At 43.2% G+C, this 21,249-nt stretch overlaps 1 protein-coding gene across 7 annotated transcripts in view; it reads left to right on the forward strand.

The window, feature by feature from the left end:
• Window positions 1–1,697: 1,697 nt before the first annotated feature.
• Window positions 1,698–21,249, forward strand: part of spryd3 (SPRY domain containing 3) — a 231,416-nt gene continuing 211,864 nt past the window's right edge. For 2 of the 7 annotated variants that reach the window (XM_078431329.1, XM_078431327.1), the window contains exons 1-3: window positions 7,518–7,778; window positions 10,205–10,345; window positions 19,364–19,439. In XM_078431329.1, the coding sequence (XP_078287455.1) occupies window positions 7,606–7,778; window positions 10,205–10,345; window positions 19,364–19,439 (390 nt within the window). In that variant the 5' untranslated portion in view covers window positions 7,518–7,605. Of the gene's footprint in view, window positions 1,793–7,517; window positions 7,779–10,204; window positions 10,346–19,363; window positions 19,440–21,249 lie in introns of those variants that run through there. The other 5 variants (XM_078431330.1, XM_078431331.1, XM_078431328.1 and 2 more) reach the window with 5 other exon arrangements.

Genomic DNA, 21,249 nt, shown 5'->3' on the forward strand with positions numbered 1-21,249 from the left:
TAGAGATGGGACACCAAGGTTATAATCAGTCTGATATCAATCCATTCAATATTAGAAAAGCTTTAGGCGCTTTATGGATTTTTTTCAGATTCCAGGTTTCCAACATCGTCCAAGGTGGACAACTCACAACGATTGAGATACTTTCACCACTCACTCACGCCCGTTGCTTTCACACGAACAAGGCTGAACAAGGATATTATCCCTGCTGAACATCTTTGCTCAGTCCGTCTTGTTCTACCTGATCTCACGGTTGCCAAACACTTTAACTCCCCCTCCCATACTGACCTTTCTGTCCTGGGCCTCCTCCACTGTCAGAGTGAGGCCCAGCGCAAATTGGAGGAAGAGCACCTCATATTTCACTTGAACAGCTTACAACCCAGGAGTATGAATATTGACATCTCTAGCCCTTGGAACCCCTCTCTCTCTCCATCTCTCCCCCACCCAAGTCGTAGTACTAGTTTCACTGTTGTCCTGTTGAGTTTTATTGTCTGTGTTGCTCGTTCTCATCTTTCCCATAGCCTACAATGGACCATTGTGGGCTCCACCTTTCCTTATCATCGTTACCTTTTTGCAATCTTTTATTCATTTGTTCTATACCTCGCTACATCACTGTCTATATCGCTCGCTTCCCTCTCCCCGATTCTCAGTCTGAAGAAGGGTCTCGACCCGAAATGTCACCCATTTTGAGGGAGTGCAGCAAAGGTTCACAAGGTTAATTCCCAGAATGGTGGGACAGTCATATGATGAAAGAATGGAACGACTGGGCTTGTATTCACTGGAATTTAGAAGGATGAGAGGGGACCTTATAGAAACATATAAAATTATTAAGGGATTGGACACGCTAGATGCAGCAACATGTTCCCGATGTTGGGGGAGTCCAGAACCAGGGGCCACACTTTAAGAATAAGGGGAGGCCATTTAGAACTGAGATGAGGACAAACTTTTTCACATAGAAAGTTGTGAATTTGTGGAATTCTCTGCCACAGAAGGCAGTGGAGGCCAATTCGCTGGATGCATTCAAAAGGGAGTGAGATTTAGCTCTCGGGGCTAGTGGAATCAAGGGATATGGGAAGAAGGCAGGAACGGGGTACTGATTGTGGATGATCAGCCATGATCACATTGAATGGCGATGCTGGCTCGAAGGACCGAATGGCCTCCTTCTGCACCTATTGTCTATGTATTCCTTCTCCCCAGAGATGCTGCTTGTCCGCTGAGTTACTCCAGCATTTTGAGTCTATTTTCGGTTTAAACCAGCAACTGCAGTTCCTTCCTACAAACTCTGGAATTCACTCCCTTAGTCTCCCCCCCTCTCCCTCTCATCCTTCTAGAAGCTCCTTATATCCTTCAACTGGCCCTCTTCTATTCCTGGATCAATGCTGATTTGCTTGGTAATCACCCCTCCAAAGCACCTTGCGAGGGTTTCTCACATTCAAGGCTCCATGCTAATACGAGTTGTTGTTGTTGTAACATCTGATGTGATAACATTGACTCTCCCACCCAAAGCATGAAAGCTGTGACGTGGAAAGATGTGGACGCCGTCCGCCTGACGCAGAGGCCCCGCCCCTACGCGCCAAGCCCCACCCCCGCCACCGTACTCTATTGGCCCATCCGCCGTCACTCAGTGCATCACGCCGTCTCTGTGTGGCTGACGCCCATGTCAATCAAAGGCTCCTTGCCGCGTTTCCGCTTCCCTGTGAAGTTTGTTCCGCTCGAGGTGCGTCATATAGTTACTGGGGTTAGAGAGGGAATCTTTGCCGACAGCTTAAAGGGAATTTACACAGAAAAAGCCCAGGTAGGGTGTTTGTTGTCTGAATGGGGAGCCTGTGCGTGACGAGCCGCTTCACTTTTTTTAGTGAGGGCCATTAGATAATGTGCACGGGCGGGTGGGGAAGAACTTCAAAGTGTAAAAGCATGGCATGGCAGCGAAGATTAATGGCGTGCTGCACTTCATTGCAACCACTTTGGAACTTGTGACAGGCCGTGGTAAAGCAGAAGAACTGTTCTCCCGTTTGGAGCGGAGTATTTGCTGTGCCTGATTTAAATGAGAAATGACGCTGTCCAAGAAAGTGCTTAACCCTTACCCCAGAACCTAATGATTGCATCAAACTTGACAGTCCCTTCTTTTTGCACTCACTTTACACTCATTAAGCGTTTCCAGGTCAGTTACAGTACCGCAGTTCGACGCAATATGAACTGATCTGTATCTGCGGGTCTTGTTATACCCACCAAGGGCTCATTCAGCTTAGTTGAATTCCCCCCTCCCCCAGCACTGTATCCTGATGTGGCTTCTCTGACTTTGACACAGCTGGATCAATAAAGTATTGCAGCAGTTGCTGCTGACATATCAGTTTTGTTCGTAGATTTATATTTTAAGGTAATTGATTTGAGCCTGAAAGTGCCTGTGGCAGTCACACTAATAATGGCTAGTCAGCTTTTGAATAGCTTGAACGAAGGTATTTATAGCTTGAATTAACTTGTGGCAGACTTGTCATGAGTCAAGGTTAATTTGAGGCCCTACTTATTACAATTTGGCACTCAGTCCTCAAGAACCGCTGTATTGTTGGAGATGTAATAGTTGTAACAATGTATTAACATTGTCCTGCTCCAATTATATTGAGCCCTGCTAAGATTACATGGAAATATGTAAAGATCAGCCTCCCTAGTTTAGGATAAACTTATGATGGAGAGAGTGCAACAGGTTGATTCCTAGTGTGAAGAAACAGCTGCTCTTCTATAAGGAGAGAAGATGCAAATTTGTTTAGAAGGCTGAGAGGTAATCTCATTTAAAACATATACATTTTTTTCCAGAGTTCACAGAGGAGATGGAGGGATGATATTTCCTTGGGCTGGGAGGTCCAAGAGCCTTGGATCACAATCTCAGAATAAGACATCAGCTATTCAGGACAGAGATGAGGGGAAATGTCTTCACCCAGAAGGTGGTGAATTGTTGAAATTCTCCATCTATGGGGGATGTGGAACCTCAGTCAGTGAGTGTATTCAACATAGGGGTTCATTGATTTTTGGATATTAAGGGAATCCAAGGGATATGGGATCAACACAAGAAAGTTGCGTTGGGGCAACAAGATCAGCCATGAACTTACTGAATGATGGAGCCGGCATGAAGGGCTGAATAGCCTACTTCTATTTGTAATGTTCTTAAACTGTCTTAAATAGTGTATCTGTTCCAGTAACCAGTAGAGATGTGGGTAATCCCATGGTATTGACGCATGAGAACAGGGAGATCTTGCCTGACATTCAAGCTTGGCCAACCTCATTCATTTACCCTGTGTAAATTAGCTGCCAGATTTAAATGGATCTGTTGATTGTTTAGTATTTTGGGACACCCAAAGGATGTGTGAAGGTGCTTTGTAGGTTTAGGTTTATTATTGGCACATTTACCAAGGTACCATGAAAAGCCAATCAGATTAGTTAACACTATACACAAATACAATCAAGTTAAACTTAAGTACAATAGGTAGAACAAATGGATGGATACAGTGTGCAGAATATCATTCTCAGCATTGTAAAGGCAGAAAAGAGATTTAAAAGAGTAAAGCGATTAATTTGGATGATGTGTAGGAAAATAACTGCAGATGCTGGTACAAATCGAAGGTATCACAAAATGCTGGAGTAACTCAGCAGGTCAGGCAGCATCTCTGGAGAGAAGGAATGTGTGACATTTCAGGTCGAGACCCTTCTTCAGACGTCAGTCTGAAGAAGGGTCTCAACCCGAAATGTCATACAGTCCTTCTCTCCAGAGATGCTGCCTGACCTACTGAGTTACTCCAGCATTTTGTGACACCTTAATTTGGATGATAGTTGATCTTCCTCCAGGAAGAGCATACAAAGAGTTGCCACGCTCTGGTGCCATCTTGATTCAAGTGGTAAATGCAAGGTTTTTAGATGAGGAATAAAAGAATAGTAGTAAACACTGATCCCTTATTATATGTTGTTCAGAAAACTTAGTGTGATGGCACCATGACTTTTTGTCATTAGTTTTCCAGTGTGTTCAACAACTCTTCAAGTTTATCGTGGTGAAATCTCCTCAAGCAGCACTGGTCACTGGTGTTATATTTGTTTGGTCAAGTAGAGAAAAACCCTTAATTCCCTGGCACTGGCAAGGGAATTTATCTTGTGTGTGGTTTGTACATAAGGTGACAAGTATAGGGATTATATGATGTGTATGGTCAAAGACGGTCTTCCTCATGGTTGGAGAACTGCGATCAGTTGTCAGAACATTTCTGACATTACAGGAAGGATGTGGAGACTTTGGGGATGGTGCAGAAGAGGTTTACCAGGATGCTGCCTGGATTAGAGGGTGTTAGCGATAAGGAGAGGTTAGATAAACCTGGATTGTTTTCTCTGGAGAGCCAAAGGCTGGGGGAGATCTGATAGAATTTTATAAAAATTGAGAGGCATTAATAGGATGGATAGAACTTTTTTTCCAGGCTGGAAAAGTGAAAGACCTTTGGGCGAGAAGGGGAAGTTTAAAGGAGATGTGCGGAGCAAGCTTTTATTACGCAGAATGGTAGGTGCCTGGAACGCATTGCTAGGGGTGGGAGTAGTGGAGACAGATACAATTGTGTTTAAGAGGCTTTTAGATAGGCACATGGAAGTACAAGGAATCGAGGGATATGGAGCATGTACAGGCAGTTAAAATCAGCTTAACTTGGCATTATGTTCGACACATGAATACGCAGGGATGAATGGAAATGGAACACACGCAGGCAGAAGGGATTAGTTTAATTTGGCATCATGTACAGCATACATCGTAGTCTGAGGGGCCTGTCCTGTGCTGTTTTGTGTACAAATATAAAGGGAGCAGAGCAGACCACGGCAACTGCAGAGGAATATATGCCTCGTATTGTCAGCATGGTGTCTGCAAAGGTTCTACTGAAAATCCTTTTCTTTTGGCTGAAAAGGGTCTTCCCTGATAGCAAGTGTGGCATGAGGGCTAGATATTCTACAAGTGATATGCCCCTCACATAACCAGGCTACAAAGAACAGGCATCCCTGCACCTAGCATTTGCTCGTTGACCTACTTTTGACATGGTTAGCAGGAATTACATCTATGAGAAGTCAAGGACAGTATAAAACTTAAAGAGAAGGCATATAACTTGCAAAGATTAATGGGAAGCCAGAGAATTGGGAAGCTTTTAAAGAACAACAGAAGGTAACTAAAAAGGCAATACGGGGAGAAAAGATGAAATACGAAGGTAAGCTAGCTAATAATATAAAAGAGGAGAGCAAGAGTTTTATAAAGAGTAAGATAGAGGCAAGTGTGGACAAAATTGTAAATGGAGTTGAACATTGCAATCTGACCAACCACATTTCTGCCCTTATGATGGACGAAAGGTCAAGAATTAAACAGGTGATGATGGTTGGGCCATGGACATGGCCCAAAAGTGACAAAACTGGGCTGGGATGGTTCCAACAATGGCAACCATCTTTCTTTGTGCAACGACTGGAATGTTTCTCTTTGCCATTTAGTTTACTTTAGAGATATAGCGTGGAAACAGGCCCTTTGGCCCATCAAGTCCACGCCAACCAACAATCACCTCATACGAGAGTGTAGTTCTATCTTATACTCTCGGGACAATTCACAGAAACCAATTAACCTACAAACCTGCACGCCTGTGGAATGTGGGAGGAAACCGGGGCACCCGGAGAAAACCCACACGGTTGCCGGAAGAACATACAAACTCTCCGCAGCCGGCACACTAGTCAGGATCGAACCAGGGTGTCTGATGCTGGAAGGTGGCAGATCTGCTGTGCCACTGTGCCGTCCAACTTCAGTTTTATCAGGCTATCTTTTTGACACACCTGGTTAAATACTACTTTGATATTACAATACAATACAATATATCTTTATTGTCATTGTACAGGGGAACAACGAGATTGGGAATGCGCCTCCCATACGATGCAATAAATGAATTAGCTAGTCAGTATTAATTTAAACAACCCAATGAAACAAATTAGAACAGTTTTAAAACAGAATCAAGTGCAAGTAGATCTGTGCCGGTTCACTGCGATGTGACCATCCGGCTCAGCAGGACCGGTTCATAGCAGCTATGGCCCTGGGGATGAAGCTGTTCCTGAGTCTGGAGGTGTGGGCGTAGAAGGCCTTGTATCGTCTGCCCGATGGTAGAAGTTCGAACAGACTGTTGCAGGGGTGTGGAGTCTTTGTGGATGCTGGTGGCTTTGAGGCATCGTGTGTTGTAGATGCCCTCCAAGGCTGGTAGCTGTGTTCCGATGGTCCTCTGAGCTCTATGGACTACCCGCTGAAGAGCTCTCCTCTCTGCCTCCGTGCAGCTGAGATACCACACAGGGATGCCATGTGTTAGGATGCTCTCTATGGTGCAGCGGTAGAAGGTCGTCAGCAGCTGTTGGGGTAGACCAGATTTTTTCAGTGTTCTTAGGTAGAACAGTCGTTGCTGTGCCTTCTTGATCAGCGCAGCGGTATTATTGGACCATGTTAGGTCCTCCGAAATGTGAGTGCCCAGAAATTTGAAGCTGGACACTCTCTCCACACTGTCCCCGTTGATAAAGATCGGAGCGTATTCCCCATTGTGTGATCTACGGAAGTTGATGATCAGCTCCTTGGTCTTGGAGGTGTTTAGGGACAGGTTGTTATCAGAGCACCAGTCCGCCAGGTTCTGCACCTCCGCTCTGTATTTTGTTTCATCACCGTTGGTGATCAGCCCGATCACCGTTGTGTCGTCTGCAAACTTGACAATGGTGTTGGTGTCGAATGCAGGAACACAGTCGTGTGTGAATACGGAGTAGAGCATGGGGCTCAGAACACAGCCCTGTGATGTGCCGGTACTCAGGGTGATGGTGGAGGGCAGGTGCGGGCCCATTCTCACTGCCTGCGGTCGCTCCAGCAGGAAGTCCAGGATCCAGTCGCATAACGACGAGCTGAGGCCTAGCTGGTGGAGTTTGGTGATGAGCTTGGTGGGGATGACCGTGTTGAAGGCAGAGCTATAGTCAATGTATAGCATCCTCACGTACATGCCCTATCTCTCCAGGTGAGTCAGGACAGTGTGAAGAGCCAGAGACATGGCGTCCTCTGTGGATCTGTTTGTCCTGTATGTAAATTGATGTGGGTGACAGTTCACTCACTGAGGCCTACGACAAGGAGGTCTTGGTGTATCCCAAACTATGCATGGGTGATCAGGTTATTGGTGAGTGTGTTGATTAATAGCACAGCTGATGGCACCACCTGTCCCTTTGATAGAGAATAGACATCCTCCAGCACCTATCCTCCAGCACCTATTGTCTATGTTTCTATGTTTCTATTGGAACAGTGTGGCTGGAGGCTCAGTTAGTTCTGGAGCACAACTACTACAGCAGAAATGTTTTCTCGTCTCATAGTGTATTTGGTGACAACTACCATTTCTTCTATCATATAGACTGAATTGAATTGGTTGAAGATTGGCTTCTATGATGATGGGGATCTCGAGAGGGAGCTGAGATGCATCACCCATTAGGTACTTCAGGTTGAATATGGTTGTGAATCCTTCAGCCTTGTCCACAGTGTTCACTTGCTGGCCCAGTGTTTGTTGAGGATGGGAATGTAGCCACAATCTCCATCCACTGCCATTCATGCCTAGATGTGGGAGGACTGAAGATCTTCAAGTGGATCTATTACCCACACTTTTGCTCTCGACCCCTCTTGCCGTGGACAAAGCAAGAACAAAGTTCCCCTGGTGCTTACTTTCAACCCCAACATCTGCCACGTTCAAAGATCATCCATCGCAACCCACCTTAAAACTGAGGTGAGAAGAAACTTTTTCACCCAGAAAGTTGTGAATTTGTGGAATTCTCTGCCACAGAGGGCAGTGGAGGCCAATTCGCTGGATGAATTTAAAAGAGAGTTAGATAGAGCTCTAGAGGCTAGTGGAATCAAGGGATATGGGGAGATGGCAGGCACAGGTTACTGATTACAGATGATCAGCCATGATCACAATGAATGGCGGTGCTGGATCGAAGGGCCAATGGCCTCCTCCTGCACCTATTTTCTCTGTTTCTATGTAATCTCTGCAAACTTCAACAAGATTCCAATACCAAAGATATACACAAAATGCTGGAGTAACTCAGCGGGACAGGCAGCATCTCTGGAGAGAAGGAATGGGTGATGTTTTGGGTCGAGACCCTTCTTCAGACTGAACTATGGAGAACCCGGCGTGAGGGGCCCGCTGTGGGGGGGAACAAAGGTGGACTTTGCGCTGGATGCTTTGTAACTTTGTCAGCACCCTTTATGGGGCAACTATTGCATATCGGGTATGCAAGCAAAGAATTTCACTGACTTGTCTCATGTGACGATAAAGCATTCATTCACCTTCCCATGCAGCTGGCAGAGATGCAACATTTGTCTTTTCACCTTTTCCCTTCACACCATCAAACGACCCAAACGGTCTTTCCAGGTGAAGTAACGACTCGCTTGCACTTCATCCAATTTAGTACATTGCATATGGTGTTCACAACACCATATTTGTCTCCTCTACATTGGAGAAACTAACTAGTTTTTCACTCTTTCTCAATTCTGACGAAGGTTCCCAGACTTGAAACATTTCCCGGACTCTTTCTCCCTGCAGAGTTGCTTCCCTACCTGCTGGGTTTTTCCAAACAATTTCTGTTTTTATTACAATTTCATCCGTTGGCTTTGAGAGCACTTAACTCTGTCTGAGGTAGACACAAAATGCTGGAGTAACTCAGTGGGTCAGGCGGCATCTCGGGAGCGAAGGAATGGGTGACGTTTTGGGTTGAGACCCTTCTTCAGTCTGAAGAAGGGTCTCGACCCGAAACGTCACCCATTCCTTCTCTCCTGAGATGCTGCCTGACCCGTTGAGTTACTCCAGCATTTTGTGTCTACCTTCGATTTGAACCAGCATCTGCAATTATTTTCCTACTTAACAATGTCTGTTGCATGCCACAAAGGGTATTTGGATGGAAATCAAAGCATCATTTAAGGTAATGTTATATTAGCATTTTAAAAGAACATGGGGGAAATGGAATGAGTGAAAAACAGTAGTCCCGGGATTGGAATATTTGGTACTTTTGGCTTCAGCATCAATTACTGCAACAGTGCAGCATGGATAGCAGAAGATAAGCTGTATCGTGGCCCAGCACTTGTTTTTGAGCTGTTGTACACTAGGCACTCATTAGTATGACATTTCAGTGACTTGAGTCCGACATCCTTCTGCCCTCCGAAGACATTGCCAGTTTAGTGTCGAATTCTGGGCTGTTTGGTTGTGTCGATTTATCCCATTGCAGCTTGTGGTTGTCAGAGAAAAAAATTAAGCAGAAGTAAATTTAGCGTTGTCATTGGGATATTAATGAGTAGTATGTTTTCCTATCCATGCATTGCTGGATTTATTCATTTGTATATGGTGGTATATATAGATATAATGGTGGCGGTGTAGGATACAGTTTTAGATCCTTTCCTGTGTTTGCACTGCACATTAGATAGAAACATAGAAAATAGGTGCAGGAGTAGGCCATTCAGCCCCTCGAGCCAGCACCGCCATTCAATATGATCATGGCTGATCATCCAAAATCAGTTCCCCGTTCTTGCTTTCTCCCCATATCCCTTGATTCCGTTAGCCCTAAATCTAACTCTCTCTTGAATACATCTCATCTCCATCTTCAATGACCATCTCCAACAAGAATAAATCTAACCACCACCAGGTGGTTAACAGCATTACCAACTGCCATGCCGCCCCACCATCACTACACCCTGTCATAGAGTGATACAGTGTGGAGACAGGCCCTTCGACCCAACTTGCCCAACAGGTCCCAGCTGCACTAGTGAACACATTTGTATAACGTCATATCGTTGGAGATATTAAAACTTTCAACTCAATGGTCAAATAAATATTCTAATCCATTGTTCAGCTGCTCAAAATAACTGCTCCCTGTGCTATAAAGGGTTGAGATGCAATGATCTCAGACAAGGGATTTATAAACCACTAAGATTGATGAACACATCCAATTAAATGATCTGCCATAATTAATGAAGCTCGCTTCGACTGAGGTTGAATTCAAAATCCAAATGTTGGCTTCCAGGCTATTAATTTGGCTCAGGCTCACTTGGAACTTGGCCCAGGTTTAAGAGTTCCAGCTCTAGGCAGCTCAGTTAGTTAGATCTAAAAGACTGCGGTTTGAAATTGACACTGTGCATTTCTTTGCTCCATCGGATCAGGTGTCACGGGAAAATGGAGGACTTCAACTTGCACTACAGATTCCTAAATTGGAGGAGAAGAATAAGAGAAATAAGAGAAGTACGTGCAGTACGTCATCAAGAGAGGTACAAGCGCATTCTTGTTGATGGAGACATATTGAGGTAATGTTTCTATGGAGCTGCTTCAATGATCTGCTTAAATGTATATGTGTTAATGGTAAAACATCTATAATCCACTGTAGAAAGGTTCTCCCCAAGTGCAGGCTAGATATTGAAGTCAAGCTGTTCATTTAGCTTGCTAGTTCTGTGGATGTTATTAGAATGGGGAAAATGCACCTTTTTCAGGGAAAACGGATTTAAGCCATGTTTCTCTGCATTTTTTTCATCCTTGCAAACACTGCTGTGTGTTGGAACTTTGCCATAGATGGCAGTACTTGAGTACCTCGACGAAGTGTCTCTGCAAGCTGTTTTACTGTGGAGAGCTAAGAAAGTTTCTGCAGAGGAAGAATCGAGGGTAGGTTCCAAATTAACACCAAGAGTCACAAAGCTAATGAATTTTGGATTGCCATCGGAGCGACATGTAAATTGTCTTGGGGTCAAACAGATTGCATAGTTGCAAGTGTGGCTCAGAGAATGGTACAAGGGAAAAGAGTTCTATTTCACGGGGTATTTATTTCACAAAATGCTGGAGTAACTCAGCAGGTCAGGTCTGTTTCACGGGGCATTTGCATCAGTATTGAGGAAAGAGGGAGCTGTTTTCTTGGGTTAAGCCTCACTTAGAAACTTGGGACCTGAAATGAAACAGAGAATATGAAACAGAGGAAATGAAACAGAGAATAGGCAAAATAATACCGCAGTTTAGTAAAATGGGTAATTCCAACCAGATGTCTAGTGTGTATCGTGGTAATAGTTTCATAGCAAATAGAAGGTATCACAAAATGCTGGAGTAACTCAGCGGGTCAGGCAGCATCTCAGGAGAGAAAGAATGGGTGACGTTTCGGGTCGAGACCATTCTTCAGACTGATGTCAGGGGAGGGGGCAGGACAAAGATAGGATGTAGTTAGAGACAGGAAGACTGGGAGAACTGGGAAGGAGGAGGGGAAAGAGAGATAACTTCAGATGGTTCCTCTGTCCCTCTCTTTCCCCTCCCCCTTCCCAGTTCTCCCACTGTCTTCCTGTCTCCAACTACATCCTATCTTTGTCCCGCCCCCTCCCCTGACATCATTCTGAAGAATGGTCTCGACTCGAAACATCACCCATTCCTTCTCTCCTGAGATGCTGCCTGACCCACTGAGTTACTCCAGCATTTTGTGATACCTTCGATTTGTACCAGTATCTGCAGTTATTTTCCTAAATTCATAGCCAATAGGGTTAAACTGGGGAGAAAAAAAAATTACAATTAACACACCGACACAAATAAGTGGGTTTGATCTTGTCATTATAGAGATGTGATGAAGGCTGAACCAAATGTTTCTGAGAACTTAACATTTCAAAAAAATAGGCAGAATGGAAGAGGAGGAGCAGGGGTAGCTTTGATAATAAATGATGACATTAGCATTGAAATGAGAAAGCCTCTTGGCTTGATCGAAACTATTTGGATGAAGATAAGAAATAACAAGGGGCAGAAAACACTGGTGGGAATAGCTGATGGGTCACCTATTAGTATCTACTATTTGGCAGAGTGACAATTAGGAAGTAAAGGTCTTGATTAAAAGAAAAGGTAATGCAATAATCATTGGTGAATTTAACCTTCATAAAGACCAGGGAAATTAAATTAGTAAAGGTAGACCTGAGGATGAATTCATGGAATTTATTGAGACAGTTTTCTTCCAAATGCATATTGTGGAACCAACTAGGGAACAGGCTTGTTTAGATCTGGTTGTGCAATGAGACAGGGTTAATTAGTAATCTCGTATTAAAAGAATCTCAATTTTAAAGTGATAGTTTGGAACAAGTTTAGAATCTTCAATAAAGGCAGTTATATAGGTATGAAGGGTAAGGTTGTTTGAGAAATTTAAATTAAAAGTTTGAAGGTAAAATAGCAGAGGTAGGCATTTAAGGAAATATTCAATTCTCAAAACGACACAAAGTGCTGAAGTAACTCAGCGGGTCAGGCAGCATCTCTCTACTCATTCTCACCTAGCACACAGCTAACTGGTCTGTTTCCATTATCATCGTTACTATTTTGCATATCTTTAATTCATGTGTTCTATATCTCTCTACATCACCGTCTATATCTCTCGTTTCCCTTTCCCCTGACTCTCAGTCTGAAGAAGGGTCTCGACCCGAAACGTCACATCACGTATTCCTTTATTCCAGAGATGCTGTTTGACCTGCTGAGTTACTCCAGCTTTTTGTGTCTATCTTTGCTTTAAACCAGCATCTGCAGTTCTTTCCTACACATCTCTGAAGAACATGGATAGGTGACATTTCAGGGCTTTGTGTCATTTTGTGCATTAACCAGCATATGCAGTTCTTTGTTTCTATCTAATAATTCTCAGTGAAGTAAGGTCTGTGCCAGAAATATGATGTGTCTGTGGATGCTAAAGTTAGGGTATTAGATAGAAGGGAAAGACGTGTAATGCTCTTAAGAAGTCTTTAGATAAAAGGTTGCAGTACAAGGTAAAAAATATTTACGGGTTCTATGTTAGCGTATACCCATATAATAATCTTGCCTTAAACATACAAGAACAGATGTGAAATAGCCTGTTTCCTCATTGGTCCACAACATGTAGTTCTTGGAAACTGTCTTAAATGCATTCCATGAATTTGTCCTCGGGACTACCTTTATTAATAGAAAGAAAGCAAAATAGGTTTAAACACGTCATTGTCGTGTTGGCAAGCTGTAACTAGCAGGGGTGCCAGGGATCGCCATCTATATTAATGACGGAGATGAAGGGATCAAGTGGAAATTGATCCAGCATTTCTGCTGCTACGTAGGTAGGTGGAAAAGTGAGTTGTGAGTAGAATACAAAATCTGCAGAGGAATATAGAATGAGCAAAATTAGGACAGATGTAGCATAAAGAGGGAAATATTAGTTTATCCAATTTAGTGGGTTGAATAGAAAATCTGAGTATTTTAGTGTTAGTGTTCACAAATATCAGGAGATCATAAGTGATAGGAGTAGAATTAGACCATTCTGCCCATAAAGTCTACTCCACCATTCAATCATGGCTGATCTACCTCTCCCTCCTTACCCCATTCTCCCTTCTCCCCATAACCTCTGAGGCCTGTACTAATCAAGAATCTATCTCTCTCTGCCTTAAAAATATCCACTGATTTGGCCTCTACAGCCTTCTGTGGCAAAGAATTCCACAGATTCAGCACCCTCTGACTAAAGAAATTTCTCCTCATCGCCTTCCTAAAAGAACGTCCTTTAATTCTGAGGCTATGACCTATAGTCCTAGACTCTCCCACTAGTGGAAACATCCTCTCCACATCCACTCTATCCAAGCCTTTCACTATTATGTTAGTTTCAATGAGGTCCCCCCTTCATTCTTCGAAACTCCAGCGAGTACATGCCCAGTGCTGACTAACGCTCATCATAGGTTAACCCACTCATTCCTGGGATCATTCTTGTAAACCTCCTCTGGACCCTTTCCAGAGCCAGCACATCCTTCCTCAGATATGGTGCCCAAAATTGCTCACAATATTCCAAATGCGGCCTTACCAGCGCCCTGTAGAGCCTCAACATTGTTTTTGTATGCAAGCCCTCTTGAAATAAATGCTCGCATTGAGTTTGCTTTCTTTACCACTGAAAAACGTACAAAAGGTTAGTATGCAAAGTAGAGCAAGTAATTAAGAAACCAAATGGAATCTAAGCCTAAGGGAGCCTTGCTAAAGTAGATGAGATAACATCTGAAGTACTGAGAACAATGTTTGTCAGTATTTAGTTAAACATATGATTGCTGTGGACGTTTTATAATAAAGATGCTGAAGATGAATGGGTTGCCTTTTCAGCCTTGATGTGCAGAGGGATCTTGGGGTCCAAGTCCGCAGCTCCCTGAAAGTGGCAACACAGGTAAATAGAGGGTGAAAGAGGCGTATAGATGGTATGCTTGCCTTCATAGTTCGAGGCATTGAGTATATGAGGAGAAAGAGTCAGGAAGTCATGTTGCAGCTTTATACGACTTTGGCTGGGATGCATTTGGAGTATTGCGTGGAGTTCTGCTCATTCCTTTACAGGAAGGATGTTGAGGTTTTGGAGAGGGTGCATAAGAAATTTACCAGAACATTGCCTGGATTAGAGGGTATTAGCTATAAGGAAAACTTGGGTTGTTTTGTCGTGGTTACCGGATCGTATTATCTCCCATATTTTCCTCTGAAGTGCCAGAGGCTGAGGGGATAGGGTAGACAGTCAGAACCTTTTTGCCAGGGTACAACTGTCAAAGACTAGAGGGTGTAGCTTTAAGGTGAGAGGGACAATGTTTAAAAGAGATGTGGGGGCAAGGCTTTGCACAAAGTGGTGGGTGCCTGAAAACCATAGTGGCATTTGAGGCTTTTAGATTGGCATGTGGATAAGGAGGGATGTGAATTAAGTGCAGGCAAAGGAGATTAGTTTAACCTGGCATCACATTTGGCACCGTTGTGGGCCGAAGGGCCTGTTCCCAGGCTGTACTGTTCTGTGTCTTGAGGAAGGACTGAGCAGAAAAGGCCTGCATACTCTGGAATTTAGAATGATGAGAGGTATCTCATATCTCAATATGCAAGAACATGCTTGTCAGAGCAGGTGCTGTCAGGATGTTTCTTTGAGCATGTATATGGACCAGAGGATCAGGGCAAGGAGTCAGCCTTTTAAGTCTGAGGTGAGGGTGGGATTTCCATTGAAGTTTGTGATATTTTGGCATTCTCTTCACAAATAACTGTGGATGCTCTGGTATGTGCTGTATATTCAATGCTGAGGTAGCAAAGTCTTTTACAATATTGTGCATTCCAGGGTTCTAGGAATCAGGCAGGAAAATGGAGTTGAGGCCAAAGCTCAGATCTGCAATGATTATGTCGAATAGCAGAGCAGACCTAATTGGCTGCTGGGCGTCTCCTCTACATCTGCTGTTTTCATTCAGAGACCCGCAAAATTGAGCCTGAAAGTTCCAAGACTTTCATTAAGTTCTCATCAGTACTACAGTAAACGGAGATTTTGCCCGTTAGTTAGGGCAGCCCTGCCCTTATCTGCTATCTAGGTTCGATACCTGTGAAATAGCAACACACCCTATTATGAAAGTCATTGAACTACCTGAGGGTGTGAAAAGCTGATGGCCCATTCTTAAAACTGGTGGATGCTGCAAATACATTTATTTACGTTGTCTCGTTGGCTCCTAGGTGATTGGAAATGAATGATTGTGGGAGTGCATTGTAATGGTACTTGGGACACGTTGATGCAGCTGGTAAAACATTGTAAAAAGGACAAAACTGTCCTTCTCCTATTAAACAAGTCGGATCTGGTTTTTGTGATTGAGCCATTCGGCTTTGAAAGACTAAATGACTGTAAACTCCAGTTAGAGTTTCCTATGATATAAAGGGGGTCTCAAGCTTGTTCCTAAAGCAATTAACCGCTGTAAGAATGTGAGTAGAGATAATGATTTTCGGAACACAGAAAGACACCAAACAACAAATAATAACAAACCTGATATATAACCATATAACCATATAACAATTACAGCACGGAAACAGGCCCGTTCGGCCCTACCAGTCCACGCCGACCACTTTCTCTGACCTAGTCTCATCTACCTGCTCTCAGACCATAACCCTCCAATCCCCTCCCATCCATATACCTATCCAATTTACTCTTAAATAATAAAATCGAGCCTGCCTCCACCACTTCCACCGGAAGCTCATTCCACACAGCCACCACCCTCTGAGTAAAGAAGTTACCCCTCATGTTACCCCTAAACTTTTGTCCCTTAATTCTGAAGTTATGTCCCCTTGTTGGAATCTTCCCCACTCTCAAAGGGAAAAGCCTACCCACGTCAACTCTGTCCGTCCCTCTTAAAACTTTTAAAACCTCTATCAAGTCCCCCCTCAACCTTCTACGCTCCAAAGAATAAAGACCCAACCTGTTCAACCTCTCTCTGTAGCTTAAGTGCTGAAACCCAGGCAACATTCTAGTAAATCTCCTCTGTACCCTCTCCATTTTGTCGACATCCTTCCTATAATTTGGCGACCAGAACTGCACACCATACTCCAGATTCGGCCTCACCAATGCCCTGTACAATTTTAACATTACATCCCAACTTCTATATTCGATGCTCTGATTTATAAAGGCAAGCATACCAAACGCCTTCTTCACCACCCTATCCACATGAGATTCCACCTTCAGGGAACAATGCACAGTTATTCCCAGATCCCTCTGTTCCACTGCATTCCTCAATTCCCTGCCATTTACCCTGTATGTCCTATTTTGATTTGTCCTACCAAAATGCAGCACCTCACACTTATCAGCATTAAACTCCATCTGCCATCTTTCAGCCCACCCTTCCAAAAGGCCCAAGTCTCTCTGTAGACTTTGAAAATCTACTTCATTATTAACTACACCACCTATCTTAGTATCATCTGCATACTTACTAATCCAATTTGCCACACCATCATCCAGATCATTAATGTAAATGACAAACAACAGTGGACCCAACACAGATCCTTGGGGCACTCCACTAGACACTGGCCTCCAACCTGACATACAGTTGTCAACCATTACCCTCTGGTATCTCCCATTCAGCCATTGTTGAATCCATCTTGCAACCTCACTATTAATACCCAACGATTTAACCTTCTTAATCAACCTTCCATGTGGAACCTTGTCAAATGCCTTACTAAAGCCCATATAGACAACATCCACAGCCTTGGCCTTATCAATTTCCCTGGTAACCTCTTCAAAAAATTCAAGAAGATTAGTCAAACATGACCTTCCAGGCACAAATCCATGTTGACTGTTTCTAATCAGGCCTTGATTATCCATGTGATTATATATATTGTCCCTAAGTATCTTTTCCATTAATTTTCCCACCACAGACGTCAAACTAACAGGTCTATAATTGCTAGGTTTACTTTTAGAACCTTTTTTAAACAAAGGCACAACATGCGCAATGCGCCAATCTTCCGGCACCATCCCCGTTTCTAATGACGTTTGAAATATTTCCGTCATAGCCCCTGCTATTTCTGCACTAACTTCCCTCGATGTCCTAGGGAATATTCTATCAGGACCTGGAGACTTATCCACTTTTATATTTTTCAAAAGTGTCCGTACCTCCTCTTCTTTAATCCTCATAATTTCCATCACTACTCTACTTGTTTCGCTTACCTCACATAATTCAATATCCTTCACCTCGGTGAATACCGAAGAAAATAAATTGTTTAATATCTCCCCCATTTCTTCCGGCTCAGCACATAGCTGTCCACTCTGACTCTCTAATGGACCAATTTTATCCCTCGCTATCCTTTTGCTATTGACATATCTGTAGAACCCCTTGGGGTTTACTTTTACTTTATTTGCCAAAGCAACCTCATATCTTTTTTTCGCTTTTCTAATTTCCTTCTTAAGATTCCTTTTACATTCTTTATATTCCTCAAGAACCTCATTTACTCCCTGCCGCTTATATTTATTGTATATCTCCCTCTTTTTCCGAACCAAGTGTCCAATTTCCCTGGAAAACCATGGCTCTTTCAAATTATTATTCTTTCCTTTCCACCGAACAGGGACATAAAGACTCTGTACTCTCAAAATTTCACCTTTAAATATCCTCCATTTCTCTATTATATCCTTTTCATAAAACAAAATGTCCCATTTCACTCCTTTTAAATCCTTTCTCATCTCCTCAAAATTAGCCTTTCTCCAATCCAAAATCTCAACCCTTGGTCCAGATGGGTACTAATTTGAGGAAGGACATTCTTGCTATTGAGGGAGTGCAGCGTTGGTTCACGAGGTTAATTCCCGGGATGGTGGGACTGTCATTTGATGAAAGAATGTAGCAACTGGGCTTGTATACACTGGAATTTAGAAGGATGAGAGGGGATCTTATTGAAACATTTAAAATTATTAAGGGATTGGACACGCTAGAGGCAGGAAACATGTTCCCGATGTTGGGGGAGTCCAGAGCCAGGGGCCACAGTTTAAGAATAAGGGGTAGGCCATTTAGAACTGAGATGAGGAAAAAACGTTTTCACCCAGAGAGTTGTGAATCTGTGGAATTCTCCGTCTCAGAAGGCAGTGGAGGCCAATTCACTGGATGCAGTCAAAAGAGAGTTAGATAGAGCTCTTAGGGCTAGCGGATTCCAGGGATATGGGGAGAAGGCAGGAACGGGGTACTGATTGTGGATGATCAGCCATGATCACATTGAATGGCGGTGCTGGCTCGAAGGGCCAAATGGCCTATGCCTGTAACTATTGTCTGTGTAAATGATCCATGAAGGAATGTGACTGGTTGAATGAAAGGGATGCTTTATTATCAGGACACCATTGGGCAGGATTCTCATCTCTGAATATTATTATTACGTGTACCGAGGTACAGTGAAAAGCTTTTTTGTTGCATGCTATCCAGTCAGCATAAAGACTTTTTATGATTACAATCAAGCTGTCCACAGTGTACAGATACAGGATAAAGGGTATAAAATTTAGTGCAAGATAAAGTCCATTAAAAGATAGTTCAGTGGTCCCCAATGAGGTAGATGGGATGCCAGAACCGCACTCTAGTTGGTGGGAGGACGGTTCAGTTGCCTGTTAACAGCTGGGAAGAAACTGTCCCTAAATCTGGAGTTATGTGTTTTCACACTTCTGTACCTCTTGCCAGAGGGGAGAAGGGGGATTGACCGCGGTGAGACAGGTCCTTGGTAATCAAGGACATTCTGATCTCTGATCTGTATCCTTAGAATTGGATGTTGCAGTTCAACGTAATCATGATTAGGTTATAATCATTGTGTAAATTGTGGTCTGCAAGTCATTCTGTACCTCCATATTTGCATGTGTTGGAATAAACTGGTGAGCCAAAGGACTTGATTACTGAGGGGTGCAAGAGTGAGCGACTCCCACATTGGTGACCATCATAGTTAAATTCACCAACGTGATTTAGTGGACAACTTTCATTGTATGCGGAAGTGCATGAGCTGAATGAGGTGCAACATGTTCACATAATTTAATTTAGAACAAATTCAAGCAATATTTGTGGCTATTACTTTTGATTTTTTTTTAGTTACCATGGAAACTCGGATGAAGTTGGTTGTTACGTGGCTCCTCGTCCTTTGACAAAGGAGAACAATTATTTTGAGGTATGTGAATTTAAATGAGCTACATGTGGTGTGCAATGATATGCTTTCCATACACCGTTTTAAAGCAAAATGATTGAAGCCAGTGTGTCACCAATCAAAACAAGGAGATTAATCAAGTGAAATCCTTGCTAGTTGCTCCAGGTGATTTTTATTATCATCTACTGCAGTCGCTATCTTAAACAGGTTCTTATTTATGTAATTAGTTGTTCTTAAATTGCTGACGACTGCGCCAAAAATAGTGAAGCATTTATGTCTTTGAGCAGGTGTGGGTTGTGCTTTAGTCAAGATTACATTTGCAGAGGCAAAGACATGGCGGTTCTAATGAACACACAAAATTGCTTCTACCTTGATCTAGAATCTAATTAATATTTCCTTTTATTTATTTTAATAGAGTAATTGTCAGTAAGTGGCATTTGAGGTTTTATTTATTCCATTCAAGTAGGAGCAATAAACATTCAATTTGCTAAGAGTTGAATTGCTCGGATTTAAATTTTAATATAAAGGTTCATTTGAATGCTCTCTTGAGGTGTTTATACATGACAGGGTAAAAGAATTGCAGGTATTTATACTGTTCTGTAACCAGAGAAGTCCCACAAATAGCAAATTGGATAAATTACCATTTAATCTATTTTATTAATTTATAATAAATTAAAGATGGATTGTAGGATTGATGTGTGAAGAGAGATTTGGTCAATTAGTCTAACGTTTACTTGAGTTTGAGAAAAATGAGGGGATCTTGCAGAAACCTGCAAGATTCTCAGAGGATTGGACAGATAAGATGCAGGAAGGATGTTCCAGACGGCCATTGGTCACGGTCTAAGGGTAAGGGGCAAGCCACTTAAAACTGGGTTGAGGAAAAATTTATTCTATCAGATAATAGTCAACCTATGGAATTCTCCACCACAGAAAGCAGTTGAAGCCAAATAATTAAACATATTAAAGAAGGAATTAGATATTGTTCTTGGGGCTATCAGGATTGAGAGATATGAGGAGGGAGAAAACTGGAACAGGGTGTTGAATTTGGGTGATCCATAATCATCTTGAATGATGGAGTGGTCTCTAAGGGCATAATTGGCCTATATCTGCTCCTATTTTCTATATTTCTGTTTGATTTTCATCAACAGCCAGGTTACCTGGGAAACTTTATTCTGCCTATTGTATTTTGCCATGGGTTCTGATGGGTAGAGGGGGCCTTGGTTTAACATCAAATCTAAAGGACAGCACCTGTTGCAATGCAGCTCGCCTTTGGGCTTGTGTTGAAGTGAGGCAGAGGTTCACCTGCACCTCCTCTAACCTCCTCTATTGTATCCGCTATTTCAGATGTCAACTTCTCTACATCGGCGAGACCAAGCGCATGCTCGGCGATCGTTTTGCTCAACACCTCTGCTCGGTCCGCCTTAACCAACCTGATCTCCCGGTGGCTCAGCACTTCAACTCCCCCTCCCATTCCCAATCTGACCTTTTTGTCCTGGGCCTCCTCCATTGTAGTGAGGCCCAGCGCAAATTGGAGGAACAGCACCTCATATTTCGCTTGGGCAGTTTACACCCCAGCAGTATGAACATTGACTTCTCTAACTTCAGATAGTTCCTCTGTCCCTCTCTTTCCCCTCCCCCATCCCAGTTCTCCCAGTAGTCTTCCTGTCTCCTACTACATCCTATTTTTGTCCCGCCCCCTCCCCTGACATCAGTCTGAAGAAGGGCCTCGACCCGAAACGTCACCTATTCCGTCTCTCCCGAGATGCTGCCTGCCTGACCCACTGAGTTACTCCAACATTTTGTGTCTACCTTTAATTATGAGGTCAGGTTTCTG

The sequence above is a fragment of the Rhinoraja longicauda genome, chromosome 42 (assembly GCF_053455715.1).
Source record: "Rhinoraja longicauda isolate Sanriku21f chromosome 42, sRhiLon1.1, whole genome shotgun sequence".
Taxonomy (NCBI): Eukaryota; Metazoa; Chordata; class Chondrichthyes; order Rajiformes; family Arhynchobatidae; genus Rhinoraja; species Rhinoraja longicauda.